At 34.3% G+C, this 22,899-nt stretch overlaps 1 protein-coding gene across 2 annotated transcripts in view; it reads right to left on the bottom strand.

The window, feature by feature from the left end:
- Positions 1-2,316: 2,316 nt before the first annotated feature.
- The window catches only part of SNTG1 (syntrophin gamma 1), a 318,531-nt gene continuing 297,948 nt past the window's right edge, over positions 2,317-22,899 (bottom strand). For both annotated transcript variants that reach the window (XM_015619338.2, XM_033512256.1), the window contains 2 exons: positions 17,712-17,822; positions 2,317-8,558 (listed from right to left, as the gene is read on the bottom strand). In XM_015619338.2, the coding sequence (XP_015474824.1) occupies positions 8,400-8,558; positions 17,712-17,822 (270 nt within the window). In that variant the 3' untranslated portion in view covers positions 2,317-8,399. The remainder of the gene's footprint in view (positions 8,559-17,711; positions 17,823-22,899) is intronic.

The following is a 22,899-nucleotide window of genomic DNA, read 5'->3' as shown; positions in this document are numbered from 1 at the left end:
GAGAAAGGTTAGAGTTTGGATCTGTCTGCATAGGTACTTTCCCTCTAGTTTTTTCCCTCTACCTGCAGCTCATGGTACTTGATAGAGCTTTTTTTTCTTAAACTTTTTTTAAAGCTTCTGTTTCTAGAGACAGATTCACATGACAATCTCAGTACCTAGTAAAAATCTTTCTCATCCTCCACCCTGCAGAAAAAAAAAAAGTCTTAAAAACTTTCAGGTTGCACCTTATGCAATCCATAAACACAAAAACATTACTACCTTCTATGCTCACAATTCTGCAAAGCCAAACCAGGGAGCATGGAGTGCCAGTGCTCCCACACACCCTCTTCCAGCTGGTGCTGCGTCTATGCTGTGTACTTTAGGAAAAAGAATAAATCTCTGATTATAGCCTCAAGTTTTAAACCATCTCCAGACTGCTGACGAAGCACTTTTAGGCTGGTAAAATTTTGCTCTCACAGTGTTAAGGAGTCCTGATCCAGGTCTGGTTGAAATCTGGCTGGGAAAAAGTCCTGCTCAGTGGTGAGAAGAGTGTGCATGCGAAGTACACAAAGCACATAGCAAACAAATTCCAGTACTTGCTGTAGGGTGAAATCCTTCACTTTTCTGAACAAATAGATAGTAATGACAACCATAGCACTACAGACAATAAATGATTTTGCTTTTGGTTATAAAATTAAAAGTATATAATTTTCAGTTTATAAAGAGGATTCTGTTTGAAGAATACTTAAAAAAAATACTACTACTTGATAGGTAAATGTAAGAATAACTTCTGTCAAAATCCTGAAAAATAAACACTAGACAACTACAAATTTATCACTGAAAAGACACAAATATTATACTTTGTCAACTGCTATTGGTCAGATGCACAGATAAATAGATCATAATTATTTTCAAATGCTGCAAGAATAAATTGTTGTAGGACTTGGATTAAAAGTATACTAGTTGTGGAATGTAAAAAACCATGAATTTAAATAATGTTATTCAAGGACATTATCTTAGGAAATTTTGATTACAAGAGTTTTTGTTTGAGGCCAAATCTGTGGGGAAGACATAAAAGATGTGAGATTAAAAATGTTAATTCAGATGAAGATAGGTATTTCCAGAATAAACAAACATTTCAGTCATATGTGAGTCCACGCTCTTAATACAGTTCATATTACATGTACATAAAATAGTTTGTAGCTAATGGGCAAAAGAAAACTGTGCCTATAAGAAAATTGCTGAATATTTGTAATATACCTACTTCCAAGGTATTCCTAACTGTACTATTCTATGTTTCTCTTCATCTCTTTTTTTAAAGACCTCACTTCTCTCATTTTTTCTGCCCTTTCACTTAAATGTGCTGTAAAAACAAAGCTGAGACAAAGGAACCTAACTGATGTGGCAGAGCTATGTATGTTTGCTATCCCACAGCAGTCTAATCACTTCAGGGAATGAGGGCCAAGAATTTTTTTTACACAAAGTATTCATGACACTTAAAATTAGTTCATATTTTTCTCTTCTCTTCAAGATGCTGAAAGGGCTGTAGTCACCAAAGATTTCCTTGGGTAGAGAGCTGAGGAAGCCAACCCCAGCCTCAGGGCCAGGGTGCTTTTGGAAGGGCTGAGAGAGAAAGGTGACAGCAGCACTGTTGTAAGGGAGCTTACCTGGCTTTCCCACACTGGGAGCACAAAAAAGGCATCAAAAATGTTCATGTGATACATGCACTGCAGACTCCCACCCTAAATTGATGAAAAGGTACAAAGGTGCCTAAATAAAAGCAGGGACTCCCCATCTTCCAGCATCTCTTCCCTCAGTCAGGGAAAAAGACAATAAAAATTAAACGCATCCAAGTTGGTTTTGCTCTAGTAGTTGCAGCATCCTTTGAAAGCTGTTTGGTTTCAAAGATATACCAAAAATACCTTCAGGCACTGCAATATTGGGCCTAGGTTGATTCCACCATCTAAGAACTTAAATGTCAATGGTAAAATAATTTCATGTCAGGGTGATAGTTGTAGGTTGAGCTTCATAGACAGGGGAGAGTGGGATATTTCCAAAATCATAGTCAGGCATTAAGTGACTGACTATGATTTTGGAATCGACAGACTTTGTAGAAATGATCACACTAGTATGGAATTATCATTATTTCTATTAAATAAACAGTTTTTGGGTAATAACTTTACCACCCCAGGTTCTCTAAATATTTTCTTGATTTCCCAGGCTTGCCTTTCAACAATATAAAACTCATACACTGTATGACTGAATGCAAAAGATTAGTTAAAAAAGTATTTATTTTCTATTTTTTCTGCTATGTTCCATTACAAAAAGAAGCATAACGAAAACAAAACAGAAGATAGCATTTTATTAGTGGTACATTAATGAGCTTAAACAACTAGGTGACTTATGCTTGTCACAAATACATATTACAAACAATCACAAAACCTTAACTAAAAATGAAATAAATAATTTTAATAGCTTTTCTTAATCTTTTTAATATTTATAAAATATATAGCACTTTCTATTACATTTTTTCAGTCATTTTAATCCATAACAAAGTAAAATTTATGACATAGATTGCAAATATGCTAAAGGGATAAGAATAATTAAAAAAACCCCTAAGTTCCTGGAGGTATGAAATAATAAATCTGTTAATGTTTATCAATTTATTATCATATATCCAGATTGTGCATACCCTGCAAAAATAGCCATTTCTTCAACTAATATACATATGTTTCTTTATAGTATTGTAAGTTTTTAAATATAAAGCTTCATGGATGTATGTTTCTGTTTTACAGTTGTGCCTAATATGTAACTTTCATTAATATATACTGAATATATTCCATTAGTATATACTAATATATAGACACACGCACACACACACCCCCCCACACACACATATATACACACAGCATTATATATTAGTATATACTGAATAGCAAAATAATTTCTGTAACAGATAGTTGGGATTCCTGTGGAAAAAGTTGGTGAAAGTGGAAGGCATGTTTACCACAGCATGGAAAAAACTGACAAGGAAATGTAAATGAAAGCATTTGTTTTACATTGTTCAATATATTTCAATAGATTATGCAATGTACTGTAATAATATACAGAATCTGAAAAGAAATTTCTTATTATTCTAGTATTCCAATGTTTTTTTCTTTATGATTCCAAGAGGATATGAACCACTGTCTCTGCTAAACTTCCTGAAAATTGAGCCAAGCAAATAGAAATGTGTTGACACTATAGAACTTACTCCAGAAAAATAAAATAATTCCACTTAACAGCCCTCCAAGTCAGGAAAGCACTTAAGCACAGATATGACTTTATTTGCTATAACCTGAAAGTTAATCACACACTCAAACACTCTTATGCTCTTGCCAGAATCCTTAACACTGTCCCCTGGCCATGTACAAGGTTTAGAGGCTCCATTATGTAGCTAAGTACAGTTTTGCATCTGTCTGAGCAACAGGATTGAGGGAACATGGAAGTGTGCTTGGGGACCCCAGAGCCAATATTCAGGTGTGTGTTTGTGGTAGATGGGGAGAAAGATGAAGCAAGGAAGAGGGCTAACCAGCATGCAGTAGCCTGCTTGCAGCCAATACTGTCCTGGTGTGGTGAGGGAAAAAGTGATGCAGAATAACCTGCCTGGGCAGCATCAGCATTTCAGCTTCATTCCACCCCTTGCAGCAGCACAGCATCCCCCTTCAGGCACTAAGCTCCAGAGGGTTACACTGTGAAGCTCAGCTTTTTAACTTTTATTCCATGGTGCATGAGCAGTAGCTGCCACAGCCACAGAAATGGCTGGCACCAGGACCTGGCAGTCCTGCTGATAGCATCTCAGAGGGTCCTTCCCTCTGGATTCATTTCAGCTGGGCTGCATGGTCTGAAAGCCCATCAGCACCAGGAACTGGGATGCTCACTTAGTGAAATCCTGAAAGAAACAGGTCATGTGCTTGAAGATTGCTCTCTCATAAGAAGAATTGCATGGGTGGCTGTAGGCAGGAGCCTGGCTTAAAAACCACATTCCTGATAAAATAAAAACACTAAAATAGAAGCATCTCTAGTTCCTTAGAGAAACAAAGAGAGACATACATATGCACCTTCAGAGATCTTAAACTATATTCCCACCTTGTGTTTCCCTTTTGAAGTGCCTGAAGTGCAACCTCAGGCATCTGAGACAGGTACTTAAATTTTGGGAACTTGAATGAGTCTTTCATGTTTCCATCACACTGAACCAATCAGAGATGTGAGTCTTAAGCTCAGACTAATAATTGCCTGAGACACAACTTTTAAAAATCAGCTTTAACTTTTTTCAGACATTAGATTTTTTTCAGAGACCAAAGCACCGCATAAAGAAATAGAAAGTGAAATGCAAGTGCTTTCGATGTTAATAAAATTTCCAAAAGCTTTCTTGGAATTGCCAAGAAAGAATGAAAGGTGATCTGAATTTCTTTGGGCAACAGTTGTACATTCTCAAGACCTCAAGCCTTTTTTAACATTTTGTCTGATACAAGAAACTTAAGGCATTGAATAAACCAAATCATATTTGAAGTAACAGGCTGCAGTGTTGACAACCACACATGTTTAACCATGCACTTTGAGGTGTTCTGGTAAGTCTTTGCATTTAAAATAAATATAATTTTTTGGAATCAAGAACTAATTTAGAGAACAAGATGTTTCATGATTCTTTTCTCAAAGCATATTGATATTGTATATTATTTGTTTGCATTCTTAAGAATTATTGTTTGAATAGACAAAACTATAAATGACTGGTTTAAAAAAATAACCTACTTACAACTAGCTTTTCTCCACAAAGTTCTTGATGCACTTAATTAATATAATAAAATGGCCAACAACCAAAAAATACTCTGATTTTTATTTCTAAGGTGCCTTTGTGCTACTGGAATGCAAAGCTCTTTTGAAAATCTATGATTTTTTTAAAAATATGTATAAAATGAAACATACTCATTTACTGATGAAATCAAGAATAAATGTATTCATATTGGTAACACTTCCATAATAAAACTATGCTAACACTATAACCTAGCATATGATTAGCTCTGTGAAGATCACATAATCCAAAATTCCCATCAAAAAGCAAACCAAATCAACCCAAATATATTTAGTTTTACTTAAGAGTAATTTTTGGTATACTATATAACATCACTTCAATAGGCACAGTACTATAAAGAATTTTCTTTATTAAACGTACTTGAAAATATCATGACATAAAGAGAACAAATTACATATTATTCTATGGACTGGTTTGTTTACTCCTGTTAAAATATTTGCCTTCACTTGCATACAGATTTTTAGCAAAAGCTGATGGCTCATTACAGTTCTGTTTTTTCATTGTTGATGGGCTGTGTTGACTTAAAAAGCACTTGTATTCATTATTTGTTATGTGTGAAATGACAGGCTGCAACATGAAGGCTGAGTTTTGACATATGTGTATGGAGTTCACTATGCTTTAAATGTAGGTATTTAAAAGCAAAATGTAGCCATTTAATATGTTTGTAAATTTTATCTTGGTATTTTAAGACTTGTTATAACGCAGAATTTAAAATTTTGCCTCTTTGGTTCAAGACTGAATTTCAGAACAAGTTGTTCTACAAGGGCAAGGTTGGATGCAGAGTCACCTCTCAATATTCTGTGAGGTCACTGCACAAACGCCTGCTGTATTTACAAATCAACACTGACCTGCAGTCAAAGCTATGACATCTTATATTCTTTCAATAACACTTTTTGTCTTGAAAACAAAAGTATTGATGAAGCCCCACCAGTTAACCTCCTTAGAAAAACAACAATAAAAAAACCCCAAAACAATTTACAGGCTAATGTGTTTCTCAAATGTTCTGTATTTAATGAGCAGTTTCAAAAGCCTCAGTGATGAATGTAGATGTTCTACAAACAGAATTATTGACAGAGATCTTCCAAATACCCAGGCAGAGTCCCAAAATTTCATGTCATTCATTCCATTCTGCACAATGTGAATTTTTGTTTAAATTCTTTGTGTGTGGGGGGGCTTTCATGTAATGGAATTCCTTCACCTACAGAAATTTGCAATGACATACTTTGTGCTGGTCTGGGTAAATGTTATGCCACATATGTCTCTTAAGCACCCCTCAGATTCAGTGATGCAACTGCACATCTCATGAACAGTTGAAGGAAAAACATCCAACCAGCAGCTGACCTGTTTGAGATTCTCCTGTTTCCAGCAGAGGTGGTAGCACATGGCCACACTTTTGTGACAGCTGAGTGCCACAGCAATGCACTGAAATGGAGGAGATTATTTGGGAGCACTGAGAACTGTCATTCAAAGATACCAGCCTTCTCTTTTCAGCGCTGTCAACGCTCTGACAAAATTTGTGTTTCCAGTATATGCTTTCTAGACAAGGGCAGTGCCTGAGTTACCATTGTTAAACCTCTTAAACTGTTATAGCTTTAGATTCAAAATATCTGGTGTTTGTGTCCCAAGCTCGAGATCCTATGGACAGCCATGGTAGTTTTATCTGTGGTTCAGATGTGACTCCCTTATTTAGGGACAATTCTTATAAAAAAGTTCATGATGATGCCTATGAAAATGCTGGATTTTGATGCCACTTAGACTATTTAATTGCTGGATTGGTACATCATTCCACTGATTTTAGGATGGAAAATAAATGTGTAGCCCTTGGAGGTGTACTATTAGGAAGTATGTGTGTACCAGAAGACATTTGAAAGTGATAAAAAAGTTCCCCTCCCCCAAATATTTTCATATTATGTGGAACTAGTATAAAATAATGTCAGCTCTGCTTGAAAACAATGTTACTCTCACACATGTAAATCCAAATATTTCTAATGCAAAGAAAAAAAAAAAAAGAGAGACATGATTTGCTCCTACATTTCAGTCATCTTTTGTCCCTGCCTTGCATTTTGAATTGTTCCCGTTTGGATGAGCTCTCCTCTGGCTTCACTTTTGATGTATTAGTCATCTTAACTCATAGAAAAGGATGTGATAGAATTAGTCTTTCTGCTAAACAAGGAAGATGGTGGCCCTGTCTCCTAAATTCTACTAACAACTCTAAGTGGATGGGAAAAAAAAAGGTAGTTTTGATTTCAATACAATAAATAGAAATCCCAAAATCTACTACTGAAAATGTATACCTTTTTTCCATCATCTTCACTGGTGTATGTCTAAGCGCAAAATTAAATTATATTGCAAAATTGCAATTAAACAAAGTTATCAATTTTAAATTTAAAAGTCCTTTATATTTCATCATTAAATGATACTCTGAAACTAGTACGTGATCCAGAGCGATGTAATGGTCTTAAAAAACAAAGAAATTATGCATTCTGTAATGTGCTCTTCAGAGCTTATTCAAGTTATTCCTGTCTTTTACTATCTATATATATATATAATTTATTAAGAAGTCAAAGGGTAAAATAATTTTTCAAGCATAATGTAAAGTTTTAATTTGTTGAGAGTTTAAATGAAACACAAGTTCTACCTACGATGTGAAATCACGGTTAACCATGGAAACAATGTGTTAGGTGGGTTGTCTGAAACAATTTCAAAATCGTGTGGACAGACTATTAGATTCACAGTATTTAATTCTTAACAAAAAAAAATAATAAAAAAAGAGGGAATAAATAGATGACACACTATTTTTTGTACTTGCACTTAATTTAAAATCAAAATTAAATTCATATGCCATTATTTTTACTTGAAGAAGAGTGACTTATCCATGAAAAAGTGTTTTTTCTTTTTGTTGCTTGTTTTGTTTGGTTTGGTTTTTAAGGTATCAGACCAGTATGGCTGTATGTTTGCTGTTGTCACTGTTAGGTGAAGAGAAAGAAATGGAAAAAGCAGCATGACTCCATGTACGAACACAAATATGGATTTACAACAGTGCTTAAAGTGCTTTCTTATTTGAGGAGGTACTTGCACAAATGTCTTTTCATGCTTATCTCCTTTGTCACCATGTACTATATGCTTGCTCTCATTTATAATATAATGATAGGGCATTATGTTCATACTCAGAGTTTAGTATATTGTCATAAAAACATCTGAAAAGAGGAAAATGACAATTCTATTTGTGTATTATTACAGCAATTTGAAAATTTTATTAAATACTCAAGTGCTTTATTTCGCCATTTATTCCTTTGCTTCCAATGTTGCTTAAAGCACTATGTAAGTACAAATAGATAATACTAAAAGCATATCCATCCTATTCTGGGGTTTAGACTAGGATTATTTTCTGATGTCTTGCAGAACCGAGATGAAATTAGGATCCCACGTGACCATTTATCTGCTGATGCTGCAAGATGTCTTGCCTCCAGGATTGGTTTCCACATACATGGTTCACCAAAGGTCTAAATCTTATGAATATTTATACATTTTTATGTCTTGTTAAGTGGCAGTGCTGTCATGGGGGATGTCAAGTAGTATACTTTAATTTGCTAGTACCAGAAGTTGTGGGAGCAGCAGAAGCTGTGGCTTGGCTGCCTACATACAAAGGGTCCAAACAAGCCACTTTGGCTGCAAAGAACGAGTGAATACAGTGAAGGACTGCAAACAGGTTAGAAAACTCCAGCTCCTAGAAGTAGAGAAAAAAAAAAAAAAAAAAAAAAAAAAAAAAAAAAAAAAAAAAAAAGATTAAACATGAAACAGAAGAACACCCCACAAACATATAACCAGGAATGAACCATTATTGCAAGAGTAACAATTTTAATAGCTTGATATAATTCTGCTAATGTACCTTACAATTCTCCATTATAGGGACCTAGACATTGAAAATGGAACATTCTGTAAAAAAATTGCTTGGAGGTTAAGATGGACAAATTTCTGGATTAAGTTCCTCCATAGAAATATGAGACCCTACTAGCTAAAGAGGAAAGAAAGTGACACTATATTATTTTTATTTTGCCTCAGGTCAATATAAATCTGGCACTTTTGCAGGTTAATTTAGATAGAAACTTTATGGCTGCACTGCAACAGTCTGCACACTTCTGGACTACTACCATTTAACCAATGTACCTGTGAAAATTAATAATGGTGAGGTTCACATTCATTACATTTGTTCATCACACCTCCTCACACTATTAATCAGCTAATAAATCACACTATTAAACAGCTATTTCCTTACATGATTCTTTAAAATATATATTAAAAAAAGAGGACGTATTTTCAAAATGTGCTACTATCACATAGTGGGAATTCAGATCTGCTATTGGGCCTAAAAAATGAATATATTCTATGTTTTAAATTTATTAGGAATATTATACAAATTCCTTTTTCTTCTGCTTTAATTTACATTTCTTTATAGACCCCTCAGCATGTGATTAGACTAACTGGGACGTTGTTAGATACCACTACAGAGGAAACAAATAAAAACTATATTTTTTTACATATATAAATGGACCCCTTTATGTCTAATTGACTTTATCTAATCAATTTTTTTTATCTTATCTTCAGTATGTGTTTTTGAAGCTGGTATTTAATCGATAAATATCTGCTGTACTTGAAAACAATTACTGAGGTACTTCAATACATATAAAAGTAGTACAGAGTTTACATCTTTCTGCTTTGATTCACTCCCCATACAGATTTTTTCACTGCAATGTGAAGCCAATAATTGATATCTGTGGTATATTCTACTTGTCTTACTCTCTAGTATTGATATTTCCAAGCTATGTAGTGCCAGGTTTTTGCTCTTTATCTGTTCTAGGAGAATATTGAAAATGTAAATTCTACAAAACCTCCTAAACCTCTCAAAATGACATCAAACTGCAATTTTCTGCCTCTTGAGATTTCCTGGAAGACATTGCTTTGTGGAATACATGCAGACATTTACAAATCCCTCATGGGTGAGGGACACAGTGTGAAAGCAGACAGCTGGATGAGCAGAGTGTGCAGTGATGTACTGAATGGGTGAAACTTTGTTCAGGTTTCCTACAGCCTCAGCAGATATCCTTCAGACATGCTCAGAAATAAACTGATAATATCCCATGAGGTTCTTTAAACTCCCCTCATGACCAATTCTCAATAAAAAAGATAAAGTTTATGCCAAATTTCACAAACCTGCCAGCTATGTCTATGTAAAAAAAAAAAAAAAACAAAAAAAAAAACCACTGACAGACATTTTCAGTTTTAAACCCAGCGAGAAGGGCAATTTTATCACTATGTCAAAGTGGATTTTTTCCTCCCTCCAATTTCAAAATAAGAAAATGTATTATAAATGAGAAAATAATGAGCATTCAAAGATGAGGAAACAAAGATTTATGCAAGCTATTTCAGAATAATAACTATGAATTGGAATTAAGTTACTTAATGAAGTTAACTTAATTTCATTAATATATTTATTTACCCTTTTAGTACTACCAAAAAACAGGCCTAAGGTAAGGGAATAAATATTTAGTGGAACCATGAAATATTTTAATATCAATTGCATGTATAATCTGTAGAGTGACTATATTTTCCCCTAATATGGTTATCTTGTCTCAACAAGATAACCATATTAAAACAAATGTTACAGTTTGAGAATTGTTCGAGTCAATTAGGTAAAGCTACAAGCTGAACGTTGTTACTATCATAATTACAGCTACTGGACAGTGAATTTTTACAGTGCATGAGTGTAATTATTACCAAGAGTTATCACAGGTGTTTCTGCAATAGTAACACGTCAGGAATATTCTCTGCTCAATTTACCATCAAGGGAAATGGGTGAGGCAACAGAACAGCCTCTGAAGGTCCCATTTGATAACTATTATCAATAGTAATGACAACATGAAAACTACCTTGATTGCAAAAAAGAGCAGTAATAGGTCAGCAAACGCTCGGTTATTAGTTGCAACGAAAGACTATTCCTATTTCAAGGAATGTGCTCATATGAGGACATGCATTTTCAACTGGAAATGAAAACAATGTGAAGCGCAGTAGGCTGACTGGTATGCCTGATTAAAGGCTGCAACTCACTTCCCAGAAGCCTGATTGATGGGAGCAGGATCTATCAGGAACAACACTTTTCAGGCAGGTTAGCCTAAACACAAGAAATCTTAACAAACATATATGACTCCATGTAGAGCTGCTGACAGACAAAACATGCCCTCACTTCTGCTGGGAACTTGCACTTTTAGGTGCCTCCGGGTTGGCATTACTTCCAGCAGACAGAGGGTCTTGTGCACCTCCAGCCACCCTGGTTGTTTCACTACACACTTTGTCCTCAGCCACACTTTTGTCTGAATATACTTTCCTCTAGGCAGGGTCGTGTGTATTGCACACAATCCAGATGAAGTTTCAAATGGACAAACAGAGCAACCCTAAGACACCTGAAAAAATAAGCAGTTAAGCCATTGAAGATGATACCAGTAGGGAAAGTCACATGCTCTGAATCCTCCAAAAAGCAAAGAAATACTAATTTAAGCCACACCTACTTGCCTATGCACAAATACACAATTTACTATTATTAAAATTTCCAGACTCCTGCCTGTACACCTCAGCTAAGGCCCTACTCTCCCAGGAATATCACTGTACCCTCTGGTCTTCAGATTGTCTTTCTAAGCTATCTCTTGACTAAACTTCTCCCACCCTACATTGCTGTCATTATACCAGACACTTCCAGATTATTAACCTGAACATATGCAGTTCCTGCTGAGGACAAGGTAAAGGGGCAAAAAGGCGTGTGAGAAAGATGCAGCCACTGAGAAGGTCAGAAGCACATTGGAATTCTAGTAGCCTTTCACAAAGGAAGTCTGGGTTGAAAAGACAGAGAAGGAAAGAGAAAACAGTTTTCCAAAAAAAACCCAAAACAAACAAACAAAAAAACCAGACAAACCCCAGAAATCTCTTATTCCATTGTATTATACGTATATTATGTAATATGAAACAACTACATAAATTATACATTTACAAAATCCAGCAATTGTATGTTTTCAAGTACCCATGGTATATTTTAAAAAGTCTTTTCTTTCATCCAGATATAAGCTGCTGATATGAGAAGATATTTCTTCATCAAAAGTGGAGTTACGTGGTCTCTCTATACTTGCATAGAATCCAATCTAAAATATATATTTAGACAAATAATTCATATGCAAGACATGGGGAAACTATAAACTGAACCACAAACACCAACACAAGTCAGAAACCTGAAGTCAACAATTCAGTAGCTGCAACTGAGCAACCATTCTATAAAAATCTTAAGGATGTATACTTATAACCCATTTAAAGATGATATTCTAAATGTGAAGAGCACTGTGATGCTCAAAGAAAAACCCTCAAGGCTAAGAGCAAGAATTAATTTAAAATTGCATTTTGGAGAACAGACTTGAGCAGAAATGTCAGTCTGGAAAATGATGCAAGCACCCATCAAGTCACCTTGAAACAGTAGAAAGTGGGTATTTTGTTCATAGTAATGTGATCCGTAGTTATTCAGGATATTTAGATTAGATGTTATACAAGATAATTTCAAGCAAAATTAATTGGAATTAATTAATACTAAGGTAATTAATTAATAATGAGATTAATGTGAAATCCTTGAAGTTTAACTTCTTCCTCTGCTGATACTATATCTGTGCCTTCTTTGATTTTCCATATGCAAATAGATGAAGACAATTGATGACCTTCATTTTGATAAACTTCTTTTTGTACCCACTTCAGTTTTGTACTGCTCAGTTTAGGAGTTCAGCTAATCTGTGAACAAAAGTTCACCTGATGCAGCACAGCAGTGTGGCCTTGCCTGAGTTTTCTGAGAGAACTTTTTATGCTGCAAGTTGGGGGAGGTGAAAGCACAGACTGAAGTGTAGCTTTTGAGTCATACATGTTTTACCAAGGACAGAGATCTTCAGTTTCCAGTTTGGTGAAAATTCAGTGATGTAATAAGATGATGTTTTTTATACACATCACTTACTCCTATTTTTGGAGGCATGTGTTTATATCTAGAAACTGGAACTCTTGAAGATTTAAGGTACTCTTCTTATTTGTCAGAAAAATCTAATACTTAGGTGAAATTGAAGATCACAGCACTCTGAGTTTATTACAGTCCCCAGACTGTGTATCACCTCTGGAAGCTGCTGTGATACTATTGAGACACTCATTAATCTACAGCCAAACAAATAGGTGAACAGAAAAGTAACTAGATAGGAAGGTCTAAGTGAATCTCTTTTGGGCCTTATATATGCAGAGAAAGCTTTGCCCTTCTGTGCTTAGTTTCTTTTTTACCCAAGCCAAACAGCTCAGTAAGAACAAATACAGGGACACATTGGCTACACATTCTGTCAAACTCACAGGTCTATTTTTTAGCTCTCACTCGTAAAAGAAATTTGTCTCTCTGAGCAAACTTGCGCAATATCTCCTGCTGAGTGACAGCTGGGAAATAACCTACAGATTGGAATGTCTGAGGGGGTATCAGTGATTAATGTTGCCCTTAAGTGGTTCTCTTGTCAGAAACCACTTAGACCTTGCCATAGATACCTTTTAAGTTAGGTGTTTGCTTTAAGGCACCCTGCCATAGACCCACTGGTGCAACCTATGGAAATTATTATTCAGATTTTTAGACTGGAACTATAAGGAATAAATCCATAAGGAAACACTTCCTTTATTCTACATTATATATCTTTATAGTAACATGATTTAACTTAGAGAGAAGCCAAACAAAAGCATGAGCACAATGTCTCTACAGAAAAAAAAGACAGTATTTGAAATGTATAAATACCTAAAATTATTTTAAAGCTGAAAAGAACTATACTGGGAAATAAGTTAAACAGTAATTAAATGCATAGCACAATGCTATATGTCTCAAAGCATGCCATATTGAATTTTTTAAGTCAGGCATGAAGCACACTATAAAAAATTTTGACAATATTATAAAAATATTAGTTTTTCAATGTCAGTGAAGGACTTTCTTTCTCATAGGAATATAAATGCTGGTGGAAAGTGTTTTTATCAAAAACACAACAAAAAACCCAAACCAAAACAAAAACCAACAACAAAACTAACTGATGAATGTATGTAGTACTGGACTTTATCCCAAAATGTATTTTCCTTAGATTTTTCAAACATTAACACTGATATCTCTGCATATGCCACCAGAATACAGAGGAGATTCTGGACAATTATGAAGATAGTATGGATAAAATTTATACTGCTGATGCATACCCAAGCAATGTACATCTACAAGTTGGAATGCATTTCTAGAATAATAACAAATTAATTTTTTGATCAAAATTCAATAGCTGAGCAGTCTTGATTTTTGACAGTCTTGATTCTGCAGATCATGAGTAAGTGTTCTAAAGGTAAAGGGTATTATCACATAGGTTCAACATGCCATATCACACATATCTGGGAAAGCATGAGGTACACAAAATGTTCTGCATTATAAATGAAGGAAGACAGGAAGAATTTGGATTTTGGTAACTCAAATTTTTCTGTGAAGCTATTATACAGAATCATAGAATCTTTTAGGTTAGAAAGGACATTTATTGAGTCCAGCAGTTAATCCAGCACTGCCAAATCCACTACTAAACCACGTTCCCAAGTGCCACATCTCCATATCTACACCATCCCACTTGGGATGGTGATTCCGCCACTTCCCTGAGCAGCCTGTTCCCATGACTGACAGCCCTCCTGGAGAAGATATTTTGCCTAGTATCCAACCTATATCTCCCCTGGTGCAAACTGAGGCCATTTCATCTTGCCTGACTGCTTGTTACTTACGAGAACAGACTGACCCCAGCTGGCTACTATCTCCTTTCAGGCAGTTGTAGAGAGCAACGAGATTCCTTCTGAGCCTCCTTTTCTCCAGGCTAGACAACCCCAGCTCCATCAGTTGCTCCTCATCAGACTTGTGTTTCAGACCCTTCACCAGCTCTATTGCTCTTTTCTGGATTTGCTCCACCACCTTAATGTCTTTCTTTTAGTGAATGGCCCAAAACTGAACACAGTTTGTGGTGTCTGGAAAGTTACCTGCTATGCCCTGCTTCCACATTGCTGCTTGGGAATTAGGGAAGAGCCCTAATACATGGGTGCAATGGCCCCTCAAATTTTTGTTTTTATTCTCTGCTGAGTCCTCCTTTCACTACATTCTGAGTATTCCCCGTGTATTATAATTCAAGAAAGAAATAATAGAATCATAAAGAAAATGTTACAGCAGTGGGTCTCCAGGCCAGCTGCAAAACAGAGCTGCATCAAACAGGTGATGAGAGTTGTGGCATGAATATTCATTGCAGCCTTTAACAGATGTTTTACAAAATTTCCATCCTCTGATTTCAAATGAAGTCTGCATACAGTATTCATGAAATTTGGCATTAAAAATATTTCTGAAAATCTGATTAACATTTCCTAATGACTCAACAGTTCTGCAAATAGCTATACCTCTAACCTAGGAAAGTAAAGCAAAAAAATAGAGCCTAGACTGTTCCACCTCTCCTTATGATGAATAGTGTTTTAAATCTATGAAAGGTTTACAGGATACAGAAGGGGGTTATCCACAAAGTTGTAAGCCAAACAGTGTTGAAAATATATGGCCTGAGAACCTTCACATTTATTTTACAGACACATTTATCTACATTTCTTAGACTAAGCAACATACTTAATATGTAAACAAATCAGAATGGATAGTAGTGCTCATTATAAATGCTACAGCACCTTCCAAAGAGAATATAACCTGACATCTTTGCATATAGTTTATGTGCATTGATCACCACAAAAATGAATTAAAATTAACAGATTTTTATTTCCAAATTGAGTAATGTGAAATTTTAAATTTATAGAAAAGAGCAGCAACCAGGGAACATGACGGCATCTTAATAAGCATGATAGCAGTTTGTAGAATATTCTGGCTTCATAAAGTATAAGGTAGCATTTCTATCTTAATAAAAGTTTGGCGCAATTTTCTACAACTCAGTTTGAGTGGAAATAGCAATAGGTACAATAAAGGCACCAGGATACCACTAAGGCTTATATATGTCTAACATACTTATGAATCTCTAAGTGACTTATATGACAGATATGCTTTAAAACATTTTAAATTTTAATTTAATTTAAAATTTAATTTAATTTATTATACTTTAAAACAATTTTTTAAAAAATAAATTTTTTTTAAAAAAATCTGTATTTTATTCTTTGGTTTTATTTTTTTAATGTAATTCAGTATGAAAAATATATTCTGATTTTACTTTAAAATAATTTTTAAAAAAATAATTTTTTTAAAAAAAATCTGTATTTTATTCTTTGGTTTTATTTTTTTAATGTAATTCAGTATGAAAAATATATTCTGATTTTACCAGTTAAAAAAACAAACAAACAAAAAAATAGAATAAAAGCCTGCTTAATTTCCGAAGACCCCAACAGTGCACCATTCCTGGAATCCTATTTATTTTTGTTAGTGCTAAAATCATGTGTAAATATGACAGCAATAGCAGACAGATATTAGAAAAATAATGATGACTTTAATCCTTCATCTGTACATAAGTACAGAATAAAAGTTTTCAATTACTTTCTTAAGAGAAAATGATCCTCATGACATTAGGGTAACTGTATTGTCTTATTAGAGCTGAAAAAAACTTCTGTACTACTAAAAATAACTCTGAAGGAAATCAGAAAAAAGAAAATATTTATCTTTGAGGTGCAGCAGAACACCAAGGTTTCAAAACCATGGTGTCCACATTTTATTGCTGTTGATTTAATGGGAACTCTTACATACCTTTATTTTAGTGAGTAAAAACACTCAAAATCAAGTAAATAGCTGCTGGGTAGAAAATAATTAACATCAACCGTAAAGAGTCATGGAGGAAGAAGCATAATGTAACTATTGGCATTTAAACACATAACTATCCCCAAAACAATGCATTTTTTTCTTTACATATTATCTAATGCTCTACATATTTAGTAGTTATAGACAATTTATTTAACCATTTCCTTTTTTCTCATGGAACAATTTTGTTCTGACATTCATTCATCAGTCTGGTCTCTGACATGGTCAGGAAAAACACTATAGTAAATGCCTTAACTGCAAAGCTTAGACATCAACAAGAAAACAATTTTAATCTTTACAGTAAAATTTGGATTCTAGTCAAAAAAGAATTTTGACCCAGACTCTCTGGCAGTTCCAACCATCACAGACATGGGGAGATCACTTTTCATGCTGCGACAGTAAATGTCCTTATTCTCAAAAGACATAAATTGAAATAATCTTAAATCTCTCATGGCTACTGTTTTCATTAATTAACTCTTGAATCAAAAGCACAACTGGAAATAGAACTTTTCTGATTTTGCATTAGACACAGACAGTACGCTTCTGTCTTGTTGGGAACTATGTATTTAATGCACATGGGTTTTTTTTCTCTGAGAAATAAAAAAAAGATTTTCAACCTTTGCTGAGTTTTTCTCCCAGGATGATTTAAGGATATACTTTCCACCATTTCTTCATGATACAATTATAGGGTGAAAAACAGGGTACTCAAGCTCTCAGATAGCTTTATCACAACGACAAAGAGAAGAGTTGGAAAACATGCCTAAACCCATATATCCCATAAATCCTGTAGTTTATTATTTTTAGATCTAATTACAACTTTCAAGAGATTTTTAACTAGATAAAAATAATTTGTTCAGTTTTCTTCAAGTTCATTGGTTTCCTTTACATTCCTTGTGAATCATTCTAATATTTCCAAGTAACTTAGTCTATTATACTCCTCCATTCCCCTAGCTGCTTTGAAAATTGTATATTGCCTTTATACAAACAATATATTGTTTTTACCTTTGCTTCGATTTGTTTAGTATCTTGGTTTTGGAACAAAAATTTGATTTTGCTCTTCCCATCATCTGAAGAACCTTTGAGCTGAGAAAACTTGTACCTCCAAAGCACAGCCTAAAGGGAAAAAAAACCAAACAAACCAAAATATAAAAAATCATACACAAGCAAGTCAATTTGGTTATCATTGAAAATTGTATTAGAAATACCTGATCTCCTTCCAAGGAAAGTTTTAACATCTTTATGGTACATAACTAAATAAATGTAGTTCTGTGGTCAGATGTTCCTTTAATCATATAGATACATCATATTTTGGCAGTGCTTGAATAACACCTGTCAGAGTACATTAGTGAAATTTACCCTGAAATTCCTTTATCTATTTTTAATACTGATTAAACCAAAAAGAAAAGGATTTTTTTCCACTGATCATCTGTGGATTCCCTTCTCTATCTGAAGTATTGATCTGACATACAAGCACCTTCTTTCCATACTAAAAAATATCTAGAATTAACATAAAGGGCATATACTAAAATATAAAAATTATATTTAAAAAAAAATAGACATACTAAAATGTCTATTTTTAAAGGATAAAACAACAAAAGAAAGATCTTTAATGAGAACATATTTTGAGTTTATTTATGAGAGGTCTAGTGAGGAATTTGAGCAAATAATTCTAACCTTATCAGTGGTCTTTCAAGTAATTATTAATGACTTGAATTAATATGTTGAAAAATACATAAGGCTTTACAAAAAAATATGCAATTAATAAAATTTACAGTTGTCTAGAAAAGCATCTCTTTAAAAGTATATCTAGTGTGGATCTATGTAGAAAAAAACAATTTTAAACTACTTTGTTTAGAAATGGAAAATAACTATTTTTGTTGTCTTTTCAACCTCATTTAAAGATAACCCCCACCCTCCAGGTATTTCACATTGTTAAAACTTTTCATTGTGATTCCAATAGTATTTCACATAATCAGGTCATCATCATTTACATTGTTCCACTACTTTTTTGAACACTAATTTCACAGGCATCAGACAACACAGAAACTTAAGGCAATCCTTTTGTCTAAGGGTTTGTAATTGCTTCCTCTCAGTGGTGTAGGATGACACTTCCATCTGTGCCCTTAGTCTTTATCTATGAATGATTTACTATCTACTGGGAATTAAACAGAATATGGAGGAGGTCAAATTTTTAGCTGTCCTAAATCTATGCAGGACCCTCTGCTTCAGGATGTGTTGGTCCCTTTATGTCAATGACTGGCAAAAATCTCTACCCTGCACCAAGCTGGATAAAGCTTGTTGTGTTTGTCTTAGCAACCTGACAAGAAAAGAAACCTCAGTGACAGCATTTTAACTGTGCACTATACATAAAACAAGTGCTAGATTTTTTCTCCAAAATTTTCTCTTATATATAGTTGTCCCTTCCAGATAGATAAAAAAAAGAACCTTAGTCTCAGCACCACTTTCATTTTCTGGGTGTATGTGACAGGTAAGCTCCCATTTGCCATAAACAGAGTTAAGGACATTCAGTTTCACATAAATTAGAGGAGTTTGGCAGCTTATGTGAAAATGAATCCTATTTGTTTCAAATGTTGTCCTCCTGAGCCCACCAATCTGCTACAGAAAATAGAATAGATTCCCTCATTCCTATGTGTGTGAAATTCCTTTGACATTGTTCAAAGACGTTTATTTATATTGTACAGATAGTGAGGTAAAAACAAAACAAAGAAAAATAATCCAGTATATAACATCATTCAGGTGGTTATATTCCTACCTGCTTTGTAAACTCCTTTTTTTTTTTTTTTTACAGATTTACAATTTCAACAAATCTTGTCAGAAGATCAAGACCATTGCCTTTCTGCAGGGACAGCAAATCTACTTAAGCATGTCATTTCCTGGATGAGAAATGTAAAGGGCACTGATTCTCTCTTTATCTCTGGAGAAAACAATCAAAGCAATGAGCTATCATCTTTCTCTTCTCTGATGATATATGGAGAGGCCAAAAGAGAGATGCAGCATTAACAAGGACCCTCAGATGTGCAGGCAAAATCCCAGGGTACCTGGCCTTATTCCCAGTCAGATTAAGTTTGAATGAAGATGAAGGACGTATTGAACTGAGGTACTTTGACATTTCCATGCAGTTTTGCCATGCACTTCATTCCCATTCAGAGGAAAAAGAATGACAGTCACACCAAACCACAGGCATAACTCAGGAGCACATTTCAATTTATGCAAAACATTTGTTTTGGAGACTCCTATTTAGCAAAGGTTCTTACTTAGCACAGCAAAATCAGGTATATAGTGTGGAGAGAACTAATCCCTACAAAAATGCAATTCAACATCAATATATTAAAACAAGCTCCTAGAACTGACAGTCTCTGCAGAGACAATTAAATACTCTTCATCTAAAGTGTAAGGAGTAGAAATGCTATTGACAATGCATGAAATGATTCCCATATGAAAGAATTATCTGCTCCTTTTGAGTGGTCTTCAACAAATTGCACACACTTTCCCTCAAAGTTGTTGACTTGAGGGAACAGTCATTTGCAAAAATAAGAATAGGGAAATGTGAGCTTGAAGTTACTAAGTCAGAAATACAAAGTATTTAAAGTTAGTCACTACTTTTTCTAGAGAATCTCTGAATAATAAATCCTACATCCTGGTTTAAAATAGGGAGAACTGGTTCATTATGGTAAACTGTGGATGTATGTCTACTTCAATATACTATAATTAAATAGATATTATTATACATAAAAAGTGTAACACATAGCTTAAACCACTTAAACTAGATGTTCGAATTCTAGATAGAAAAAAATTGGGTAAATTAGTCAATCATATGCCCAGTAAGATCCATTTAAATCCTTTCTCCTACCAAAGACACTGAAGTGCTGTCCTGTGTAGCCAGAACTGCATAACTTGCATGTGTAGCACATGTATAAAGGATGCAGAACGTTGTGACCACAGTCACATCACTCTTAAAGTACCGGGGGGAGTCACTGGATCAATTCCTCTGGCTGCATATGTTCTGAGTGTGGTTCTTTTCATTTTCACTGCTGCAAAATGCATATGCAGTGAACAGGGACCAGACCTATCCTTTTTCAATGACTACTTCATAGTGCCAAAGCAAGAAAGGAGAGACCAGACCCACTCACCTGAGCACCAGTTTCACACAGATGTGCAACTACAGCAGTGACATTAACACAAGAGAGAGTTTCATGTGTTATCTTTCATGGTCCTGTGGGCTGACTTCAGTGTTACAGTGTGAACTTTGGTGACCCTTCCAAATTCTAATTTTAAAAGCTCATTCTCCTGCATTAGGCATAGGTATCCTTGGGAATACTGATCTACATCATTGTCAGTGTTGTTATTTTTTCATGTTTTTGAATATCAGAGTTCCTCAGTACCATTTGTTGAATGATTGCCTCAGAAAGTTAACACAGACTGTTATAATTTTGTACAAATATATATATGTATACATATTGACTTTAACCAATAAGTACATTTGTAAAACATGCTGGCTTTTTTTAAATTGTCAAACACCTAAATGTGTGTCACATAAAATATTTCTAAATCAGTTTTCAGGAATTATTAAATATAAGCAGAAGTACATACTGGTTTGAAGGTAGCTCAACACTCATAGGGCTACTTTTAGCTGACAAAACCAGCCTGTTCTCTTTAAGTACTTCCCTCAGTAATTGTGCATATCCTGCATCACTGAGAATATTTTACAGGTCTATATACACTATCTATAGGAAGCAATAAGTTTTTGTTTGCCCTAAAATAGATTTGACAGGTGGACCAGGTGTCAATTCCTTTTAAAGCACAAATTGCATCTGAATTAAAAAAGATTGTCTTGTAGACAGAGGCATCAGCTACTCGTGAGGATCCTGACACGCCTTTCAATGGCACACAGCTTTACGATGCCTTAATGGAAGATGAAGAAAACTCAGTATACACTATTTATGGCCTTGAAAATTGAACTCTCATTTAATGAGATAGAATTTAGGAACAATGGTAAGCAGTCCAATTCAGCAAGTGGGGACCAAGGCATACACTGAAAATACCATCAGTGCCACAATTTGCATACTCCCAGTGTGATCACAGAAAATCTGACATAATTATTCCATGCCTTGAAAAATGCACTGTAAGAAGACAAACTCTTTGAACAAATACAGTATGTATCAAAAACAAAATTTTAAACAACCAATAAGATATAAATCCTTTTCCCAATTATTATTCATATATTGCCTAGGCTGCTTTTTTGCATTTTACACAATTTAATAAAATTAACTTCAAAGAATACCAGAATGCAATGCAAACAAATAAACTGCAGACAAGCTGACAAATTAGATTTAAGACTCCTCTTGAGATGCTATTAAATTATTGTAATAACAAATCATCAAAAAGTAAAATCCTGTATTCACTGAAATTAACAGGATTTTTTTTCCTGTGACGTATCTGGGACCAAGATTTTTCACCAATAATTTTTAATGAGAAATATTTTATTTATAAGTAATCATCTAGGACTCATTTGTGCTAGTCTTTGCAAACAAATTACTGCCTATTATCTTCCACTAGTGTTATCCTGCTATAATTAAAAAGGGATGTTCTCTGCCTGCATATTTTTATTTTATAGTTGATACATAAATACAACATATAAATGACACATGGAAGAAAAGCTTTTTTTTTTTTTTTTTTACTTTTATACCTCTAATACAGTCACACAAATGAAGAAAATCACATGGTGTCTATTCTTAGCAATAGTGCTAGATCTAGAACACATATATTCTATAAAGCACCTTAGAAAATACTTTTGCATTTATATTATATGTCAGTTTGCTACTCATTCCCAGAATCTTGGACTAACCTACATACAATTTTGGTGAGATGACATCAAATAAAATCATTTTCCATCTAGTTAATGACATCAGAAATATGAAAATACATCATAACTATAACTATCTTTGTTTAGGTTATGACTAGGAATATTCATTAGAGCTTTTGTTTTGTTTTAGGTCACAAAGCTTGTTCGAATCCTAAATAGAGACCAGATTATCAAACAAATACAGAATAGGTGACTGTATTTTTACTTACCATGCTCTAAGGAATATTCATAAAAATGTGAATGTCTGACTAGTCCATGGCTCTGGGATGGATACATCATTTAGGATACAGAGGGAATTATTTCCTA

Source organism: Parus major, chromosome 2, assembly GCF_001522545.3.
Source record: "Parus major isolate Abel chromosome 2, Parus_major1.1, whole genome shotgun sequence".
NCBI classification, from domain to species: Eukaryota; Metazoa; Chordata; class Aves; order Passeriformes; family Paridae; genus Parus; species Parus major.
This window is presented reverse-complemented; position numbering and strand designations above follow the sequence as displayed.